Source organism: Bacillus rossius, chromosome 1 (assembly GCF_032445375.1).
Source record: "Bacillus rossius redtenbacheri isolate Brsri chromosome 1, Brsri_v3, whole genome shotgun sequence".
NCBI lineage: Eukaryota > Metazoa > Arthropoda > Insecta > Phasmatodea > Bacillidae > Bacillus > Bacillus rossius.
The window spans coordinates 85,625,502-85,644,168 of record NC_086330.1 but is presented as its reverse complement, the minus strand read 5'-3'; the positions used below and the strand labels follow the sequence as shown (position 1 = coordinate 85,644,168).

At 38.5% G+C, this 18,667-nt stretch overlaps 1 protein-coding gene across 2 annotated transcripts in view; it reads left to right on the top strand.

The window, feature by feature from the left end:
* Positions 1–3,219: 3,219 nt before the first annotated feature.
* Positions 3,220–18,667, top strand: part of LOC134538920 (G patch domain-containing protein 1 homolog) — a 138,251-nt gene continuing 122,803 nt past the window's right edge. The window contains exons 1-3 of one of the 2 annotated variants that reach the window (XM_063380544.1): positions 3,220–3,599; positions 6,208–6,428; positions 7,170–7,315. In XM_063380544.1, the coding sequence (XP_063236614.1) occupies positions 3,536–3,599; positions 6,208–6,428; positions 7,170–7,315 (431 nt within the window). In that variant the 5' untranslated portion in view covers positions 3,220–3,535. The remainder of the gene's footprint in view (positions 3,600–6,207; positions 6,429–7,169; positions 7,316–18,667) is intronic. The other variant, XM_063380535.1, reaches the window with a different exon arrangement.

The following is an 18,667-nucleotide window of genomic DNA, read 5'->3' as shown; positions in this document are numbered from 1 at the left end:
CGCCCCTCTTCGGGCTCGGGGGTGATTCCGCCTCTGCCTCATCCGTGTCGGATGAGATGGACTCCGGGTTAGGGAGCACTTCGGCAGTGTCCTCGGAGTCCCCCCTCCGTGACCTTCATTACCTGGCACCGGGCAAGGCGGGGCCGGCCCCTTCTCCACCGGCGCGGCGTGGTGTATGTCCCGTAGGCTCCTCTTGCCTCGGGAGGGGGGGGAGGGTGGTGTCGCTCTCGCGGGTCTCTTCTCTTGTCAGGGGGCCTCGCAGGGGTCATGAGGGGTGACCTCTGCCAGTCCACCGTCGGCGAGGTGTTCCTGCTCTTCCAGGGTGGCATCCTCGGCTGTTTCTCGCGGTCGCTCGATTCCTCCGGGCGGGCGTGCGTCGGGAGGAGTGTCTTGCCCGTCGGCTGGGTCCTGTTGGTCGGGTTCGGTCGGGAGTGGTTCGCCGGGGGTCGCCGCCACTCGCAGGTGGTCTCTGTGGGTTTTCTGTACGTGGCGACCGCCTAAGTCCACCATGTAGGACATAGTCCCTAGGCCCGTGTCACAGTGTAGGGGCCCTTCCAGCGGGGGGCAAGTCCAGCGCAGTAGTTGCGCGGCACCACCGTCAGGGGGTACGCTCGGGCATACACCCGGTCGCTGGCCCGCAGTTGTGCCGGTGGTCATGCAGTCTGTGGCATTATTTCCTGGCTGTAGTGTGCTTGTCGCGCTCGGGCCCCGTCGTGTTTGTGGGTGCATCATTGGTTGCGCTCCTCCTGGTGTTCTCCCGGGTGCGGAATGCAGTGGGTTGCCAACTCGCCGGGTAGCGGTAGGTTGCGCCCCTGGGTCATTTCCGCGAGAGTCATCCCAGTGGCTGCATTACGCGCAATCGGACGCAGAACAATGCGTCGGTGACGTGGCTGTCCCACTGAGCATGGTCCCCTAGGCGCAGCCGCAGTTGGACCTTCAGGTCTTGGTACCTGCACTCGGTCGGGTTGGCCCTGGGATGGTAAGAGGGTGTGGTGTGGTTGATAACGTGTGCCTATTGGCACCACCCTCTCCGCAAGGCCCCCAGGAACTGTCTGCCGTTGTCCGTCAGGATGGACTTTGGGTAGCCAAACCGAGTTAGGAACTCGCGTGTCAGGACATCGATGATGGTGCGGCTCGTGCATTGTTGCAGGGGTAGGCTTCGGTCCAGCGGGTGAACATGTCGGACGGACACTACCACCAGGATGTGCTTGCCCCGCGGAGAGCGGGGGTACGGCCCCATCACGTCCAGTGCGAGCGTCTGGAACGGCGCTGATGGTAGGCGAGGCTGCTGCTGTTGGGTGCCGTCGCCTCGATGGGCCTTGCGGCACTGGCAGGTCTCACATTCCTGCAAGTAGACCCGGACATCCCGGTTCACCCCCGGCTAGTGCTAGTAGTGGCAGATGGCTCTCCAGGTTTGGTCCCAGCCCGGATGTCCAGCGAGGTCATGGTTGTGGTAAAATCGCAGTGCTGACTCCTGCGCCTCTGGCGGGATGTACGTCTTCCACCCGTCCATCTCACCCGGAGTACTATCCAGGACCCGGACGTCCCGGAACTGCCAGGAGGGGTTGCCTCCTCCGCACGCTAGCTCGCGGCGTCGGTCGGCGTCGGTCGGCTTCAGGTGATCAGCGCTGGGCCGCGAAAACACGCCGCTCTAGATCAGTCTCAGTGCTGGGCAGTGCTTCGACCCCCTCCACGATGATCGTGAGGCAGCCCATCGGCAGTGTTGCTGGCATGGGGGTGGGGGGCAGGATCTCGTCCACCTGCTCCCTGATGGTCCGCTGCTCGTGGAACCCAAAGCCGCGAGGTAGGTCAAACACTGGGTCATCGGTCTGAGTGGGGATGCGGTGTTCGGCGACGGTGGTCCGCTTTAAGGGTCTGTTTACATCCAACACCTCGGGTCGGGCAGCGATGACCTTGTTTACCTCAGCCTGGTATGCGGGGGGGGGGGGGGCGAGGTGGCGCATGTCCGCTAGGGTTAGTACCGTGTCCTGGTGGAGGGGCGTCTGTCCTAGGGCGTACACTACATATCTCTCAGGTTGAGGCGGGGAGGTCCCAGCTCCAAGACCACATCTTGCTGGGTTAGCCAGGGAGTCACAGCACCACCTCCTCGCACAAATCCTGTACTACCACTGCGGAGACACAACTGTTCAACTCTTGGGTGTTCACCACAATCTCGGCATTTCCAAGCATCCACCCGGTATGCGTAGTGGTGGCCAGGCGTAGCCCGCTGCTGCCCAGGTGCAATGATCCAGTGGGCTGAACGAGGGGTGCACGAAGATGTCGCTCGCTCCGGTGTCGACGAGCACGGTAGCTGGCCGTCCGTTGACCTCCACGGGAATGCGGAACAAGTTGTCTAGCGGTTGATCCAGCTGTCCCAAGGACGGGAGGGCATGTCCCTCTCCGAGCGCGGGGCTGTGGAAGCTTTCACCTCCTTTGTGAGTCGGCACCAAAAACTTATATTAACTTAATTTGCTCTATTATAATCTAAAAACACGTTCCAGGTGCCCAATTAAAAGGTAGCACCTGATAATTGGGTGCTTAAATTTAACAACTGTTTTAAGTATTTAATTATTTGAATTGTGGCATCAAGTTGGCGACTGTAAATTTAATAACATATTGTCTCCCTGTGAGCTGTATTAGTGGGATTTCTCCTAATCTGACTTGATCATTTTCACGGGCACTTTAATTAAGGCCAGTGGCTGTGGTGACTGTTAATGAGGTTCACTGTCTGCTCCATGTGTGCGGTGCTCGCACGGGGTAGCTAGGACACACTTGTTTAATGCCTGTGAATTAATAATTGTGTCCTAGTGTCTTGTTCCTTAATTGTTTTATGGGCTCGAGCCCCAGGGGGTTCGTGCCCTTAAGTTTATTTGAGTCTAGTGGGGTCACACCCGAGGCGCTCGCCTGACTCATTCCTGCTGGGCTAGGGGTGCGCTCGGAAAACGGGATCTGGTACTAGCGGTGCGGAACACGGGCTTGGAGGCCATGGTCGGGACGACGTCAACTATAAATATAAATAAATAAATTATATATATATATATATATATATATATATATATATATATATATATATATATATATATAGATAGATACACACATACACACACACACATGGCACTGTGTGCCTACACAAATTACATTATATAAATAAAAAAAATATATATATCTATACAAAACATAATATTTTCAAGTCATGAGTAAATTATTTGTTTCTCTTCCATCCAAATAACTGGCAATTGTCTTTTCTACTTTCGGCATTTAAAAATTATATAATGTACCCTTTACTAAGTCTGACTTCGATAATAGATAATTTCATTAAAGTTCACAATCATAATTTGAATTGTGCGGTTTTATACACGTGGTACCGAAGTTGCACGAACGAGTTGTAATTTTCGATAAGCTCCGGCAATGTTAAGGCACGTGGATCATCCCGGTGTTGCTTTGTGGATATTAATTTATTTTGAGTTGAATAAAACACATACAGCCGTCTTTGAAAGGTCCAAGAACATGATTATTGAATAAAGAAAAAAGTAAAATGTCTGACTCTGAAGATGAAGATTTCGCTGAATATGGAACACCTCTTGAGCCTCTGGATGAAGGTACCACCAGCACTGAAAACTAACCTTTCATTCTACCTCTAAATTCTGAAGTAGCAGATAAGATCAATGAGTGGGAACACGTCTTCTGCCCGATTACTTGTAATTTATTGATTAATACCTCATAGGCGTATAATTGATAATTCCTTCAGGCCCATTTAGGCCTTTGTATGATGGCATGTAAACTGAGACATCTCTCGGAACATTTAACTATCGTGTCTGCTGTTTTTACAATGCACGGAAACGTAACATTATTTCAACCAGAGATAGCTCTTTAAGGTTACGAAATATTAATTTAATAATAATAAAAAATTTGCAATAATATCACAAAATAATAATAGATAATTAGATAGTTTTGTGCTTGAATAAATTTTTAACGTATTTAGAATATATTCGTGGATACCATTACAGCCAAATACGGATCCGGCTCCATCTGTGTGCTGTTGTAAAACTCTTGTTTCGTGAGATGTGTCTAAATTTCTGTCATTGTAGAACGGGCCTTTGGTAAACTATACAAGTGTTGCAAAGTCACAACATGCAAACAGTGCTAGAAAAGTACGGTGCTTTATAAAGTACGAAAGTCACATGACATCACCAACCCAAATTTAAATCTAGAAATGGTAGAAAACAAATTTTGGTAACTGTTCCGTATCATGTATCCAAGTTTATCCTTTGATCTTGAAAAAAAAATTTTTTTGAACACTACAAACTTGTAAACAGTGTTTGAAAATTCCTACATGATTCTGAGAAACTACAGTTTATAGGTTCAATTAAGTAGCCTGTGCAGTGACACACCATGTTGCCATGCGGCCACCACCACATTGTGCTTTAATAGCGTAGCAGAGACTCTTTAGAACTAAAGTTTGCCTTAATTGTTGTTGCCGCCAAGAGTTTCCATGATACTAAGCTTAGATGCAATTTGATTCTGTGGTTCTCCAGAAATCCTTAGACATGTAGGGTACGTACCTGAGACAGTTTTCAAAAAGTTAGATATTTCTAATGTCAGTACATTATGGCTGGGGCCAAGACTGTTTTCCACCTTAATTACGTTTTTCCAGTTCAAGTGAATGATCAGTATTGTTCAGTATTCTTCGATATTCACTTGAAATCAAATGAAATTTATGGCCTAGGCACATAAAGCCTGCATTTTAAGTTTGTGGAATGTTTCACTTCAAATATGAAATGCAGAAATGCAAGGTGAAATGCAAGAAGTTGAATGTTAGACCATGCTTGTGTTGCGTTATTGTGTTTTGTGGAATTTAGAAAGGGATGTTAAAAAACTTTATTTAATATTTTGCATCTTGTGTTTCTTGCGTAGATTATAATCTTGGCCTATTGCGTAACTTTTGCTATTCCTCTGTATTTCCTTACTACTTTGACCAGCATCAAATGGCTAATTTGAGCTAAACATAACATCAATCTGTAGTAGTGACTTGTGCCATTACGCTATGCTATAAGTCAGGACATCTTTGGCCATCATCAATCCAGTATTGGACTAACACTTCTAACTCTTTATGATACAGCTTGATACAAGTCCACTCTGCATCTTTGTAATGTCATGTTTATAAAACAAAGTATAACCAGCATATAATTTTTTCAATAGCCAATTTAATGCACTATAATAACACAGTAGTACAATCAGCTTTGAGAAAATGGACTCGTGAACCAGGGAATCTTTATTTTAATTTAGACATTAAAAGTACCTTTTTACAGTCTACAAGGATATAACTATTTTTCTTTTGATTAAAATGGAGGTAGTAGAATAAAGAAGTTTTTAACACTTAATTAAAAATCTACTGTTTTATGGCTGAGATGGTCAGTTTCCCTCTGAAACACGCTGACAACGCAGCAACACTGGTCCCTACATCCTCAAGGAAACTACATGCGACGGAATCTTGCACTTCACTCGTACAAAGAATGTGCGGAAAAGAAAGAAAGAAAGAAAAAAAGTTCATTTAAACTTCCTGTCATACAGTAGTAACAATTATTTTGTTACTACCTCCATAGGACCTATGTATGGAGTTGTAAACAAATGTAGCAATACTAAATATGTGTACATGGCCTGAATGCTATTAAAAAATTTTGCCTTTTCATTTTCACAATATTCCCTCCAGGGTATATTCTGTACTGAACTCCTTGTCGATATGGATGCCTGAAAACTAGTGACGTCAGGTTGACCAGCAGAGTGAGCGCTGCGTAGGGCAGTTATTTCAAAAGTTGGACACTAAATAAAAGGAGATGGTTCTGTTTATTGATTATGTCTTGGTACAGTTTTATCTAGCAAACTTAATTTATGATGTATGCAAAGGTTATAGTTATTTAAAAAAGTATTATTCTACCATCCTAATTAATTTATGGTAACAAAAATGTTTCAAAGCGTGCTTAACAGCATGTATGAATTGTGTTGTAAACTGTCATACATGAAGTAGATGTGAAAGTCTTAGAGTGATACATTAGAGAGTATACAGTCTGTAAAAAAATATGCTGTTTCATGAAGTGTTTTCCTCATAAGGGAGTGATTTACCGGAAACTTTGTTAAAGAAAAATGAGGCATTGTTTATTTGAGAGTGGTTTTGCACCATTGGCATTGTAACCCAAGGTACGTGCACAGATGCAGTGCCACGCAAGAAGCCGTTCTCGCTGGAGGACCAGGTGGTGCGTGACAAGCAGGGCCGGCGGAGGTTCCACGGGGCTTTCACTGGGGGCTTCTCCGCCGGCTTCTTCAACTCGGTGGGCTCGCTGGAGGGGTGGACACCCTCCACTTTCACGTCCTCGCGCTCGGAGCGTGTGGCCAGGCCGGTGCAGCGGCCGGAGGACTTCATGGACGACGAGGTGGGCTGGTGCTCACCTCTGTCAGCTGTATTGTAGCCACGTTGACTCCGTTTTTCCCGTCTGAGGCAGGACTTAAAGAATACCTATTCAGTTGACAGGCAAATAAGGTTTTTTTACCACATGTTAAACGGATATAGCTGAAATGTGTCATTTATAAGGTATTTAAAATATTATAATTGTGCTGAGACTTTAAAACAGTAAGAAAAAATAATTCTATTTTTGCATCATGAAATGTTTTTACTTGGTGTACAAGTAAAAAAAAATATAGTTAGTGGTTGAACAAAAATAAAATTGACGTACAATTTAATACACAATTTTTTTTTGTGTACTTATTGTTTAAGATGAATCCAAAATATATATTTTTTTGAATTTTTTTTATATAAATATCAAATTTAGCTAACATATATGTGTGGTTGACTCTACTGAAAACTATTAAATAAAATAACATATTTACAGGTTAATTGAAAACTAAGATTTGGCTATAAATGTTTTAAAGTGAAATACTAATTTATTAAAATAGTGTATTATAACAATTACTTATCAATGAAGGTAAATTTTAGAATTTTGTAAAACACTCTGTTATCTGTTCTGAAAAGCAAAGGAAAAAAAAATTAATCATAGTAAATAATAATAAAAAAAATTGTGGCAGCACATCTGTGAAGGATATACATGTGGACAAGTGTAGACTTATTGTGTGGTGCAGTGAGAGTGTTGCAAGTGTGTGCGCACTGCTGTCGCCAGGACATGGGAGAGTTTGGCATAGCCCCGAGGGTGCTACGTGCCAAGGAGGAGTACAGCGAGCGAGGACAGAAGCGGCAGAAGGCGGTGACGTCGGAGGGGCCAATCCCCGGGACCCCAGTGCTGCAGCAGCTTCTGCAGCCGGCCAGGTACTACTCTCAGCCCCACCACCTCTGCTCTTAGAGGAATTCGGTGAATGGTAAACCTGAGTGGTGTAAGGAAGGGGTGGTTGGTTAAGCGCCATTAATTTATGTATTTCTTGCTTCTTGCTGCTTAGATGCTAAAACATTGTAAAGAAAAGACTCCTTTTTTTTTTCAACCACTGAGGCTTGAAATTGCGTGTGTGTAGTTCAGCTTTCTACTTAAATACCAAGGTTTATTGGCAGATATTCAAGTTAAGTTACATCATAAATTTGTGTGTTCTTTTTATGAACATATTTCTGAAATAAAAAATAAATGCATGTTTATATTTTTAAGGACACCAGGGGAAAGAAATGATCAAATAACAGGAATTCTGAATTTCTGTAAATGCGATAGCACCAAACATGTGTTAGATGGCGAGTATTGATAAATAGAGAAAAGAGTTAATGGTTTTATTTTTAGTCCAATTTCGTTTTTAAAACAGAGGCATTAGGTGTTATTGTTTTTATTTTTGATGAAAGGTGTTTTGTAATAATTACTCCACCAACATAGGGGTAAAATTGATATGCTGTATTTTTATGATAAAATACAGTAAAAGTCCGTTCTAACGTAAATTTATAACGGCGCCAAAAGTTTATGTTATAGCGTATTTTCGTTATAGCCAAAATTAAAAAAAAAATCTTAATTTTGTAGCATTTTTAAAATATATTATTTTCTCGCTTGTTTTTACTATAAAAATGCACAACAAAAGTAAAGGAAATATACATAAAACTTACTAAAATAACATTTTTAAGCTATATCAGCACTTGCTGACTGTGAAATATGAGACCGCGTGTCCGTGATAAGGCCGTCACGCACATCGTGGCTAAGCGCACAGCTGTTTTTTTACATGGAGACGGGCGGGCGGGGTAACGCAAGGTCATGCCGGCCGCTTCCTGTCGCTTTGACCGCAGCTGGTTTGCTGGAGACATGTGCGCTAAGCTGATGATATTAGGTGCATATTTGTGGAGTTATGAATACTTACTAACAATATGTAAACTCAAAGATGTAGTGAAATTTATTTTAAAATGTGTCACATTATTACTCACGTTGACACTAGTGTTGGGCCGATTCCTAAAATATACCGATTCCGATTCCATTTTCGATTCTTAATTTAAAGGGTCGATTCTTCGAATCCGATTCCGATTCCTTAAACTTTATATGACAATGTTCAACAGAGTAATATACTCAGGAAAAAAGGTTATGATTTTAAAAATGTAATTGCATTATGTTTCAATTTATGTGCATAAATTAACATTATATACAGCTTATATAATGTTAAGATGTCTTATGACTAGAGTCAAGATTTTGTGGTGTTATTTTAAGACAAATTTCGGTGTAAAGAAATAAAGATTTCGCTGTTACAGTGAAATTCCGTTACAACGTACTTCAGAATAACATATCTTTCAGTTCAACGTATGATTTAAAATTCCCGCTCAAAACACCAATGTAAACAATGTAAAAATATTTCACTTTAACGTTAAAAACTAGGGATGGGGCGACCGAATCCAATATCCGCCGAATCCGCCGAATCCTAGGGATTCGAAGGTTCGGCGGGTCTGATGTAGGATTCGTCAAAGGATTCGGTTTTTACTATTTACGGGAAAAAAATACAGTAAAACTCGCTTACGAGGTCCCGCATGGTAGGTTTTTCTGTATAAAGCGTTTAAATTGCCCGAGGTCTCGTCATTTACGCCATTAAATGTGTGAGATAATGTCCGTTAAAATTTTTTCTGAAACTTCTTGTCTCAAATATGGCACACGTAAATATGAAGAAAAGACAAATGAACAACAACATACGAAGAAATATGGATGATGTACCATAACTACAGTACAAACCCAATAGTTATTTTTAAATAATTACCATAAAAAGAACTAAAGATTCTTTGTAGAATACCATAATTACTACAGAAGCATGATAGCTACCATATTTGCACTATAGTTACCGTAACAACTGAGCTGTATATTTACCGTGATAGTAATGTATTATTTATTTATGACATATTAAATTAAAGAACATTGTTAAAAAAAAAAAAAAGGATGTTAAACTTTGATATGTACGGTTGGCACATGTTGCTAAGAAATAATGCGATCTGAAAGAATGCAGTACTACTACGAAAAGTGAAAATGGTACTCGTGGATTTTTAGGTTATGGCAGTCTCTTTCGTTTTTCAGTAATATCGGCCGAAAATTAATGAGCGTACTGTATCGGAAGTCGGCAGAAATGCCGATTCAACTAAATATTGGCAAAATCGGCTTCTTCAATACAGCTCTACATTTAATGACATGAGTAAACATATTTCAGACTTCAGGATATTGAAAAAGACTTTAATTTCCATGTAGTGTGTATGTTTTTTTTGCAAGTGTAAATTGAATGAAGTAAAATGTTTTTATTTTTATTACTTTCAATTGATTAAACTTTAATGACCAGTTACAGATATTTATGACACTAATTTTGAGTTTAAGCAATTTTACTAAAGCATTCCAGCCAAGCAGGTTGCCAGCGAGAGACGCTTCTCTTCTGCTGGAAACACTATCTCCAATCGTAGAGCTAATTTAACTCCTGAACGTGCAGAACAAATTATTGTTCTAAATGATAGATTAAAGAACAGAATTTAATACTCTGTGACAATCTCTCTCAGAATTATTGTGCTGAAAAGTTGAAATGTTGAAACAATGTGAATGTACTTTTCAAACAACATGATTTTTGGTGCTAAGTTTGTTGAAGCTCAGTAAGGACTCCAGAAAAATTGACAAGGGTGAAAGAAAAAAAGATATGTTACATTTACACAAACATATACTTGGTTATGTTAGTTGGATGATATCAGTTACTAATGAACCAATGGAAACAGGTAAGATTCAATGAAAAAAAATGTTATTTTTTTTCTAGCAGTGCAAAATGTAAACACACTCTGTAAATAGTTACCCAAAATTAATAAGCCCACTTCATTTTAATACTTTATTTAAACATGATATTAAGTTTAAGATAAAAATAATTTCCCAAAAGTGTAACTGTACCACAAAAGCTCGAGCTCGGCTCGAAGTAAAATTCTTAGGCTCGCAGACCTCTAGCTTATTTATAGAAAAAATCCTAACCGCTAATCTGTACTAAAACTAAAATTTCTCAAGAAAAAATTGTTGTCTTTATATACACTTATACCAGAAATGTACCAATCTACATGTGATAAAGTCAAGGGACTTTTAGTGCAAGCAGAATACATCTCACTTACATTAGATATGTGGACATCATCTATTAAAAGATTCGGGTTTGGGTTCGAGATTCGGCAATTCCAGTCGAGGATTCGAGTTAGGATTCGGATTCGAGGAAATCAGGATTCGCCCCATCCCTATTAAAAACATATCCTACCTTTCAATACAACGACCATTCTTTTCCAGTTATCAGGAAAATTTTACATAATAGTTACTGATTTTGCGCAGGGGTTCTTTAATATAAATGTACATTACGATTAATTTTTATCACTTTCAAGAATCGTTAACAAGTATAAAACGTAAACAAACATTGTATCAACGATTCATAGAATCATAGTACAGTATAACGCGCCATTCGTCCTCCTCCATGGATCACACACTTTAGTGCACGAGATGATCTAAACAATCAATTGCTGTCTCGCCACTCTTCAAGACTTGTTTTTAGCTGCGCCAGATTTTGGTTATTTGTAGAGCACGTTTTAAAAGTTTTTATTAACGCAGATACGAACGTTAAATAAAAATTATATTTCAACTTATATACGTAATAGAAAATCCAATGTTAATTTATGCAGATTAAGTTTTCAACTGTTTTGTGTCACAACATGGCCGACACACTTTAATTGTGTTGCCAAGAAGATTTGGAATGTCGCCTGGCACAGCCATGCTCGCAACGTGTACTACTAGTGCGGCGCTATGGTTATCTATGGAAGCGAGGTTTGTTTACGTTTGATGTGGCGCGAGGCAAACAATATTGTTGATTGAATATTTTAATCAGGATGGATGGCCAAAAAGATAAAAAGAAACGCAAGCAGTTTACTGTTTTAAGGAAAATGTGGAAATTTTAAAAGAAGTTGACTAAGGCAGGAAAAATGCAGATGTGGCACGGTCGTTTGGTTTGGTTCCCACTACACTGTCAACAATAATAAAAGATCGCGAAAAAATTATTAAACTGTATGAACAGTCATCTTTATCTGCTGGTCGCAAGAGACTTCACCTAGGAGATGACGAGGGAATTCTATCCCAATAAATGTACATATCTGCAAAATAGTTTAACCCATTTGTAGAGTCAAGATTTTGTGGTGTTATTTTAAGACAAATTTCGGTGTAAAGAAATAAAGATTTCGGTGTTATATGGTTTTATTTTTTTGCTCAAAATACCCACGGCAAAATTTTCTTGCTTTTCTGTACGACATGCAAATTTATTAAAACAAATATTAATAAACACTAAAACATCATGATCTAATTACAATTAAGTTCATTTGCAAATTCATAGATAGTTAAGTTCATTTGCAAATTCATAAATTCAAACTTTTAAACTACTAAAAATTTCACGACTTAATTACAATCACATACACTACAAAATTACACAATTAAGCACTTCCAAAGTTACTATTAAGACGGTTTTATTGAAATGCTATCATAGTTAAATTTTCCGCATTTCTGGAGTGAGACGTTGTCTTCTGTCACTAACTACCAGTGAGTACCTGGAAAATGAACGTTCTGCATCAACATTTGATGTTGGGAACCAGATTGCCCTTAAACTGGCTTGAGCAAATTCACTGTAGTCCCCTTTAAGGGAGCAAAGTACCTTTGCAACATCAATTTGGCTTGTTTCTGGCAATGAAAGTTCATCAATTATTTTTTTGAAAGCAACATAGTCATGTATGAATGTATCAATGGGAAGACGGGAAACAGAAGGCAAGTTATGCAGAGACTTCTGTAGGTTTGCATCTTCTATGCTAACCCTACTCACATTTCTTGGGTTGAACAGAAAATTAATGGCATTAAAGACTCTTAGACAAGGATGTCGTTTAACAGATGAGTTTTGCCTCAAACGCTTATGTTTCTCACTCGCGACATGTTTCACAAGCGTATCGCGTCCCTCGTAGTCTAGCCTGCAGTTACAGAATTTGCACATTAAAATTTTATCACTGATATAAAATCCTTCGCTGGAAAATTCTTTCGATCGGTCACTGGCAGAAACCTTCGATTTAGGCATTATCAAAAAATTTTTAATCATATAGGAAGAATTTAACCTCTCAATACGCAAAAACTTGCTGTGCTGGAAAGATCAAAACAATGGAGAATATATGTGAATACAAACGCATACCGAATACCAACATACGTACGTGAAAATTAATACCAACATAAACATGTACTATTTATTATTTACAATCGTTACGTTAAGCAGGGTTAATTTTATTTTCGTAGCCTACGTACTTTATTTTTAATGAACAGTAAAAGCAATGCGCTTTAGTGTGTAATATTTTGATGATTAAAAACGTATTCGTAGAAAAACATATTTTGGACGTTTGTTATTTTTGTATTTACAGAAAGTGAACGGCGGCCATTGTATCATAGTTATCAACATCTTAAATTATTATGGTACACAAGATTACCGTTTAAAGAAAATATTACGTTAATTCCGAGACTTCATTTTAAAATCTATAATGAATCACCGTCGCATATAATATATATGGCTGCTAGTTACTGTAATGCTGGAATCACAATGCCCCGACGGCCCCGACACGACAGGCCCGACATGTTCAACAGCCAATGAAATACAAGCTCGCCGTGACGTCAGCCCGACAAAATACGCACCCCGACGGCCCGCAAGGAATAGATTCTATTTCTAATTTCGTCATGTCGGGGCCCGACAGAAAAGAAAACGGCAACGGAAAGGAAAGAGCACAGAACTAAATTTCAAAAATATTTACCTACTTGGTAAATCTTTTTGCTGAAAAGTGAAATTTCGTTTTATGTGTGAGGAATTGAAAAATTTGTAGCTTGCCTTAGTCTTTGTATAAACATAAACAGATATCATCGTGTTTATGGTTAAAGACGTTATTTTAGAATCCATCTTTTAATTTTTTGTTTCTTTTTAATTCTTCGCACAGCTAACATCAGGAGTATTTTTCTGACCCTCACTGACATATCTTTATCTTGTTTCCTTGTAACTATAATAAACTACTCTTTGTTTTACAAATTAAATTAACCTTACTTCGTATCGCAGACGACTAAATGTTTTTTTTTTGCACTTCAACTGTCAATAATAAATAAAAGAGCCTACTTTGTTTTTAGCGCTTTCTATAATGCATTTTAATTGAAGTATTTAGCTTGGCACGATTTTCCGAAGGCCAAATTGAAAATCGTCGGGTTATTTTTGTCGTGGTATTGTGACCCTACACTTTTAAATCTGTCGTGCTGAGATGCTGCACGACAGTTTGTCGGGCCTGTCGTGTCGGACCCGTCGGGGCATTGTGATTCCAGCTTAAGAAATATTTGATTGTGCTGAAGATGTGAATTGTCCTTACAGAATGGAAAAAAAAAACGTAAATAATCAGGATAGACAAACTTTCGTGACATATCGCGGATTTCGCACAATTTCGTTTTATTTTGTGTTTTCAAGCGGTTTTCGGTGTTATTTCGTTTTATCGCGCATTACCATATAATCGTGGCTCTACCCATTTGTCATTTTGTATATGTAGGCCTAGAATTTAGGCTACTGTATTAAGTTCAGTAATTTTTTTAAAACTCTTGTTGTTTTACAAATATTTGCTTTCAAGGTAATGTAACATTTGATCCCCTACTACTTTATTTTTAAAAATTCAAAAATACTACATTTTAAAGGTAACTTTCAGAATAAAGTACTTTCATTACTAAGTATAAAAGTTGAGGCTTTATTGATGTACTTTATAACGAGATTCTGCTGTATATGGTTTTATTTTTTTGCTGAAAATACCCACTGCAAAATTTTCTTGCTTTTCTGTAGGACATGCAAATTTATTAAAACAAATATTAATAAACACTAAAACCTTATGATCTAATCACAATTAAGTTCATTTGTAAATTCATAAATTCAAACTTTTAAATAACTACGTTGTCTTCTGTCACTAACTACCAGTGAGTACCTGGAAAATGAACGTTCTGCATCAACATTTGATGTTGGGAACCAGATTGCCCCTAAACTGGCTTGAGCAAATTCACTGTAGTCCCCTTTAAGGGAGCACAGTACCTTTGCAACATCAATTTGACTTGTTTCTGGCAATGAAAGTTCATCCTCAATTATTTTTTTGAAAGCAACATAGCCATGTATGAATGTATCAATGGGAAGATGGGAAACACAAGGAAAGTTATGCAGAGACTTCTGTTGGTTTGCATCTTCTATGCTAACCCTACTCACATTTCTTGGGTTGAACAGCTAATTAATGGCATTAAAGACTCTTAGACAAGGATGTCGTTTAACAGATGAGTTTTGCTTCAAACGCTTATGTTTCTCACTCGCGACATGTTTCACAATTGTATCGCGTCTCTCGTAGTCTAGCCTGTAGTTACAGAATTTGCACATTAAAATTTTATCACTGAAATAAAATCCTTCGCTGGAAAATTCTTTCGATCGGTCACTGGCAGAAACCTTCGTTTTAGGCATTATCAAAATTTTTTAATCACATAGGAAGAATTTAACCTCTTAATACGCAAAAACTTGCCGTGCTGGAAAGATCGAAAGAGTGGAGAATAGAAGCAAATACAAACGCATAGCGAATACCAACATACGCACGTGAAAATTAATACCGACTTAAACATGTATTATTTACAATCGTTACGTTGAGCAGGGTTAATTTTATTTTCGTACCCTACGTACTTTGTTTTAAATAAACAGTAAAAGCAATGCGCTTTAGTATGTAATATTTTAATTATTAAAAACGTAATCTGAGAAAAACATATTTTGGACGTTTATTATTTTTGTATTTACAGAAAGTGAACGGCGGCCATTGTATCATAGTTATCAACATCTTAAATTATTATGGTACAGAAGATTACTGTTTAAATAAAATATTACGTTAATTCCGAGACTTCATTTTAAAATCTATAATGAATCACCGTCGCATATAATATATATGGCTGCTAGTTACTGTCAGAAATATTTGATTGTGTTGAAGATAGTGAATTGTCCTTACAGAATGGGAAAAAAACGTAAATAATCAGGTTAGACGAAATTTCGTGACATATCGCGGATTTCGCACAATTTCGTTTCATTTCGTGTTTTCAAGCGATTTTCGGTGTTATTTCGTTTTATAGCGCATTACCATATAATCGTGCCTCTACTTATGACATAAATTCTAAATAATGTTATAACTTCACCAACTTTAGATACCTTACACTAACAACTCAATTATTTTATTGTAAAAAAAAGAGGGTTTGTAAGGTTAGGTTAAGAATTATATTTCCAAGCACAACGAAATAATGATCCAAATAAAATGACAATATAACCTCGTTTTTACATATTTCAAGGGACCAGCGCCAAAAAAAATAAAGAGGGTTTATGATGGAAACAAATATGCACCACACTAAAATAAAATAACAGAGATGCTTACTTTTTAATGTATTAACTAAAACTTAATCATCTCACTTGAAAAGAATAAATCCATCCAGTCTTGCAGTTATTCACAACCGTAAAGAGAAAATAAATTTTCTGTTCTTGAGTAAGAAAGATCTGTGTATGTTTAAGCATCTCAAAATTTCCACATTTTATGGTTATTATTTCTTACTCAAAATATTTAAACTCTTCAAATAATCGCGTGTTAACATGTAATTCATTTCAGAAAATTATTGGAAACAATTCTGTTGAACTAACGCAACTACTTGCAAAAGATTGTTTATGTTGAGTAATAAACATTTACGAACATTTCAGCAGAAATGTTTGGAAATTCAGTTTTGCCAACTGCCTTTCCAAAATATTTCTAATGTAAAACGAGCATCGCTATACACGCACAAGAATGCCGGTTTACAGCAATTTGTTTATGTTGCTTTTAAACTTATTTTAATATAGTCACAGTAATCCACTGTGAATTTTGGTAAAATCTCGTTAAAATTAATTTTATTTATAATTCTTTAAAGTTTAAAGTGCAGAGATGTGAAACATCTTAATTTTCACGTTTCGTTATACGTTTCACAGTTCGTTATATACAAAAATAAACAGATGTTCAACGCTGATTGTAATTTTGTTGTTTTTATTTTTTCAAATAGAATGCACAGACGAATCCAAACCCTTTTCAATTCTTTCTCACTCGTTACAATCGTACATCCGCCTGTGTAAAAATTCACGCAGCTTGCGCGATGAGAATTAGAGAAAACTAACGTCCTTCAGTAACATTTTACTGCAAGTACACAAAATTAGTGCGGCCTTAAACATGACCGCACCCAGCGAAAACGAATTTCGCCAGGAGCCAAAATGCCGACGTCGGTGATCACAATTTCTAATTTGTTACTGTCCGAATGAAAATAAAAAAAAATTAGGTAAACTTAATACTCGGCCTGGCTCTGACCACCAACGTTAAATTATCTCTCCACAAATTCTACATAATTTGGCGAGAAGCCACCGAACGCGACCTACTGGTGCAGCAATCGGCAGACGACTGGAGAAGTCCTGCCACTGTCTCCTTCACACAGGGAGAAGTCACATGACCTCACCGACCAATCACACGCACGCTTCATTCACACTTACAGATACAACACACATTGAAAACAGTTTTCTCTCCTTAGAGCCCGGGACTTTACATTCTCCTTCTCTCTCCCACACCGTGAGACAGCGGTTATCACACATTTCCCACGACCAGTGGGGAATCCCAGCTTTTATCTCGGTTAGCGGGGAATCACAGTTTCTTTCTCACTCCCACTTTCAGGCCTCTCATGCCTCTCTTTTAAACCATCACATCACCCCAGCCCAGACACAGTCCCGTGATCTATAATTATATTGCAACACGTTAATTAAAATTAAGAACAGCAATCATAATACAAATTACTTGACAAAATTAAACTTATTTAGAAAAAACCTGAAAAATTATGCCAAAACAGGCAAGAATCTAGTACAGCGACTTATTTGTGAATAATTACATAAAAATACTAATAATTAAAATTGTCTCTTAAAATACAAGGTACCTTCTTAAAACACATAGCAAATGAAAAATATCAACCCTAAAATATATAAAAATGGTAAAATATCATTAGAAAGACTTTTTAAGAAACATTTACATGCATAAAAATAGTTTAAAAGAAAAATATTTAGCTAGGAGGGCAGTGGTCTTGCAACGTTACAACGTCACCAAAGATTTGGTTCATGGCCGTATGGTTTACCATGGCAGGTAGTACAAACAAAAAATTAAATTGTTTACATTGGCAAACGTAGCTGCCATGATCAAATAGTTAACGTTTAGTAAATACAATTTACATTATTTTCTTTAAACATATATGGTTTTGTCTAATTTTTTTTGAAGGTTTACTATTAAATGCAGTGCTGCTGCAACGTAATTTCCGAAAAATGCTTTCACTTAAAGCGGGAAAGTAGATACTGCATTTTTACTGTAGGGAAAATGGCGGTGTAAGTAAATAAATACGTTATTCACCGAAATTCGTAAATCTCAGTTCCGTAAAAAAGATTTTATTATGTAGTTTAAAAATTAAATTGCATACATTTTAATATTTTCTTACGTTGCGAAGGAGATGTATTTTGCAAACTTACAAAAACAATTTAGGAATCGGTCATGGTTGATTCCAAAACCATTGTATTCTGTATTCCGCGATTATGGCGGAATCGGTGGAACCGGCTGATTCCGGAATCGGAATCGACCCATCACTAGTTGACACCTATGAAAAATGTCAAGCACAAAAAAAATGTAAAAAAATCTCTAATTACGTTGGAAGCCATACCAATTATATAAAGTAATTTTTCCGACAATTGGTCAGTAACACAAAAATAATTACTCGTACAGACCCTTGGAAAATAACACAAAATTAAAAATCACTTTTAAAAAACAAATAAATTTTCGTTTGCCTTGATTTCACTAGACTTTCGGACAAAATAAACGACTGGGCCTCTTGGAAGTTCATCAAATCTTTTGTCGAAGCATTTGTATGCTGATAAAAACGACTGATTGTATCAAGTGCCTCCATCATTGACGTTTTCGACGGAACAGACACGTCACTTGGTTTGTCGTCATTATTGTCATCATCTTCAGATGCCGCTTCGTTTTGATCAGAAGAGACGAGCTCGACAAGTTCCGTGATCGTCAACTCCCCGTAACTACACCGTACGCAACGCTTACGATTAGAGC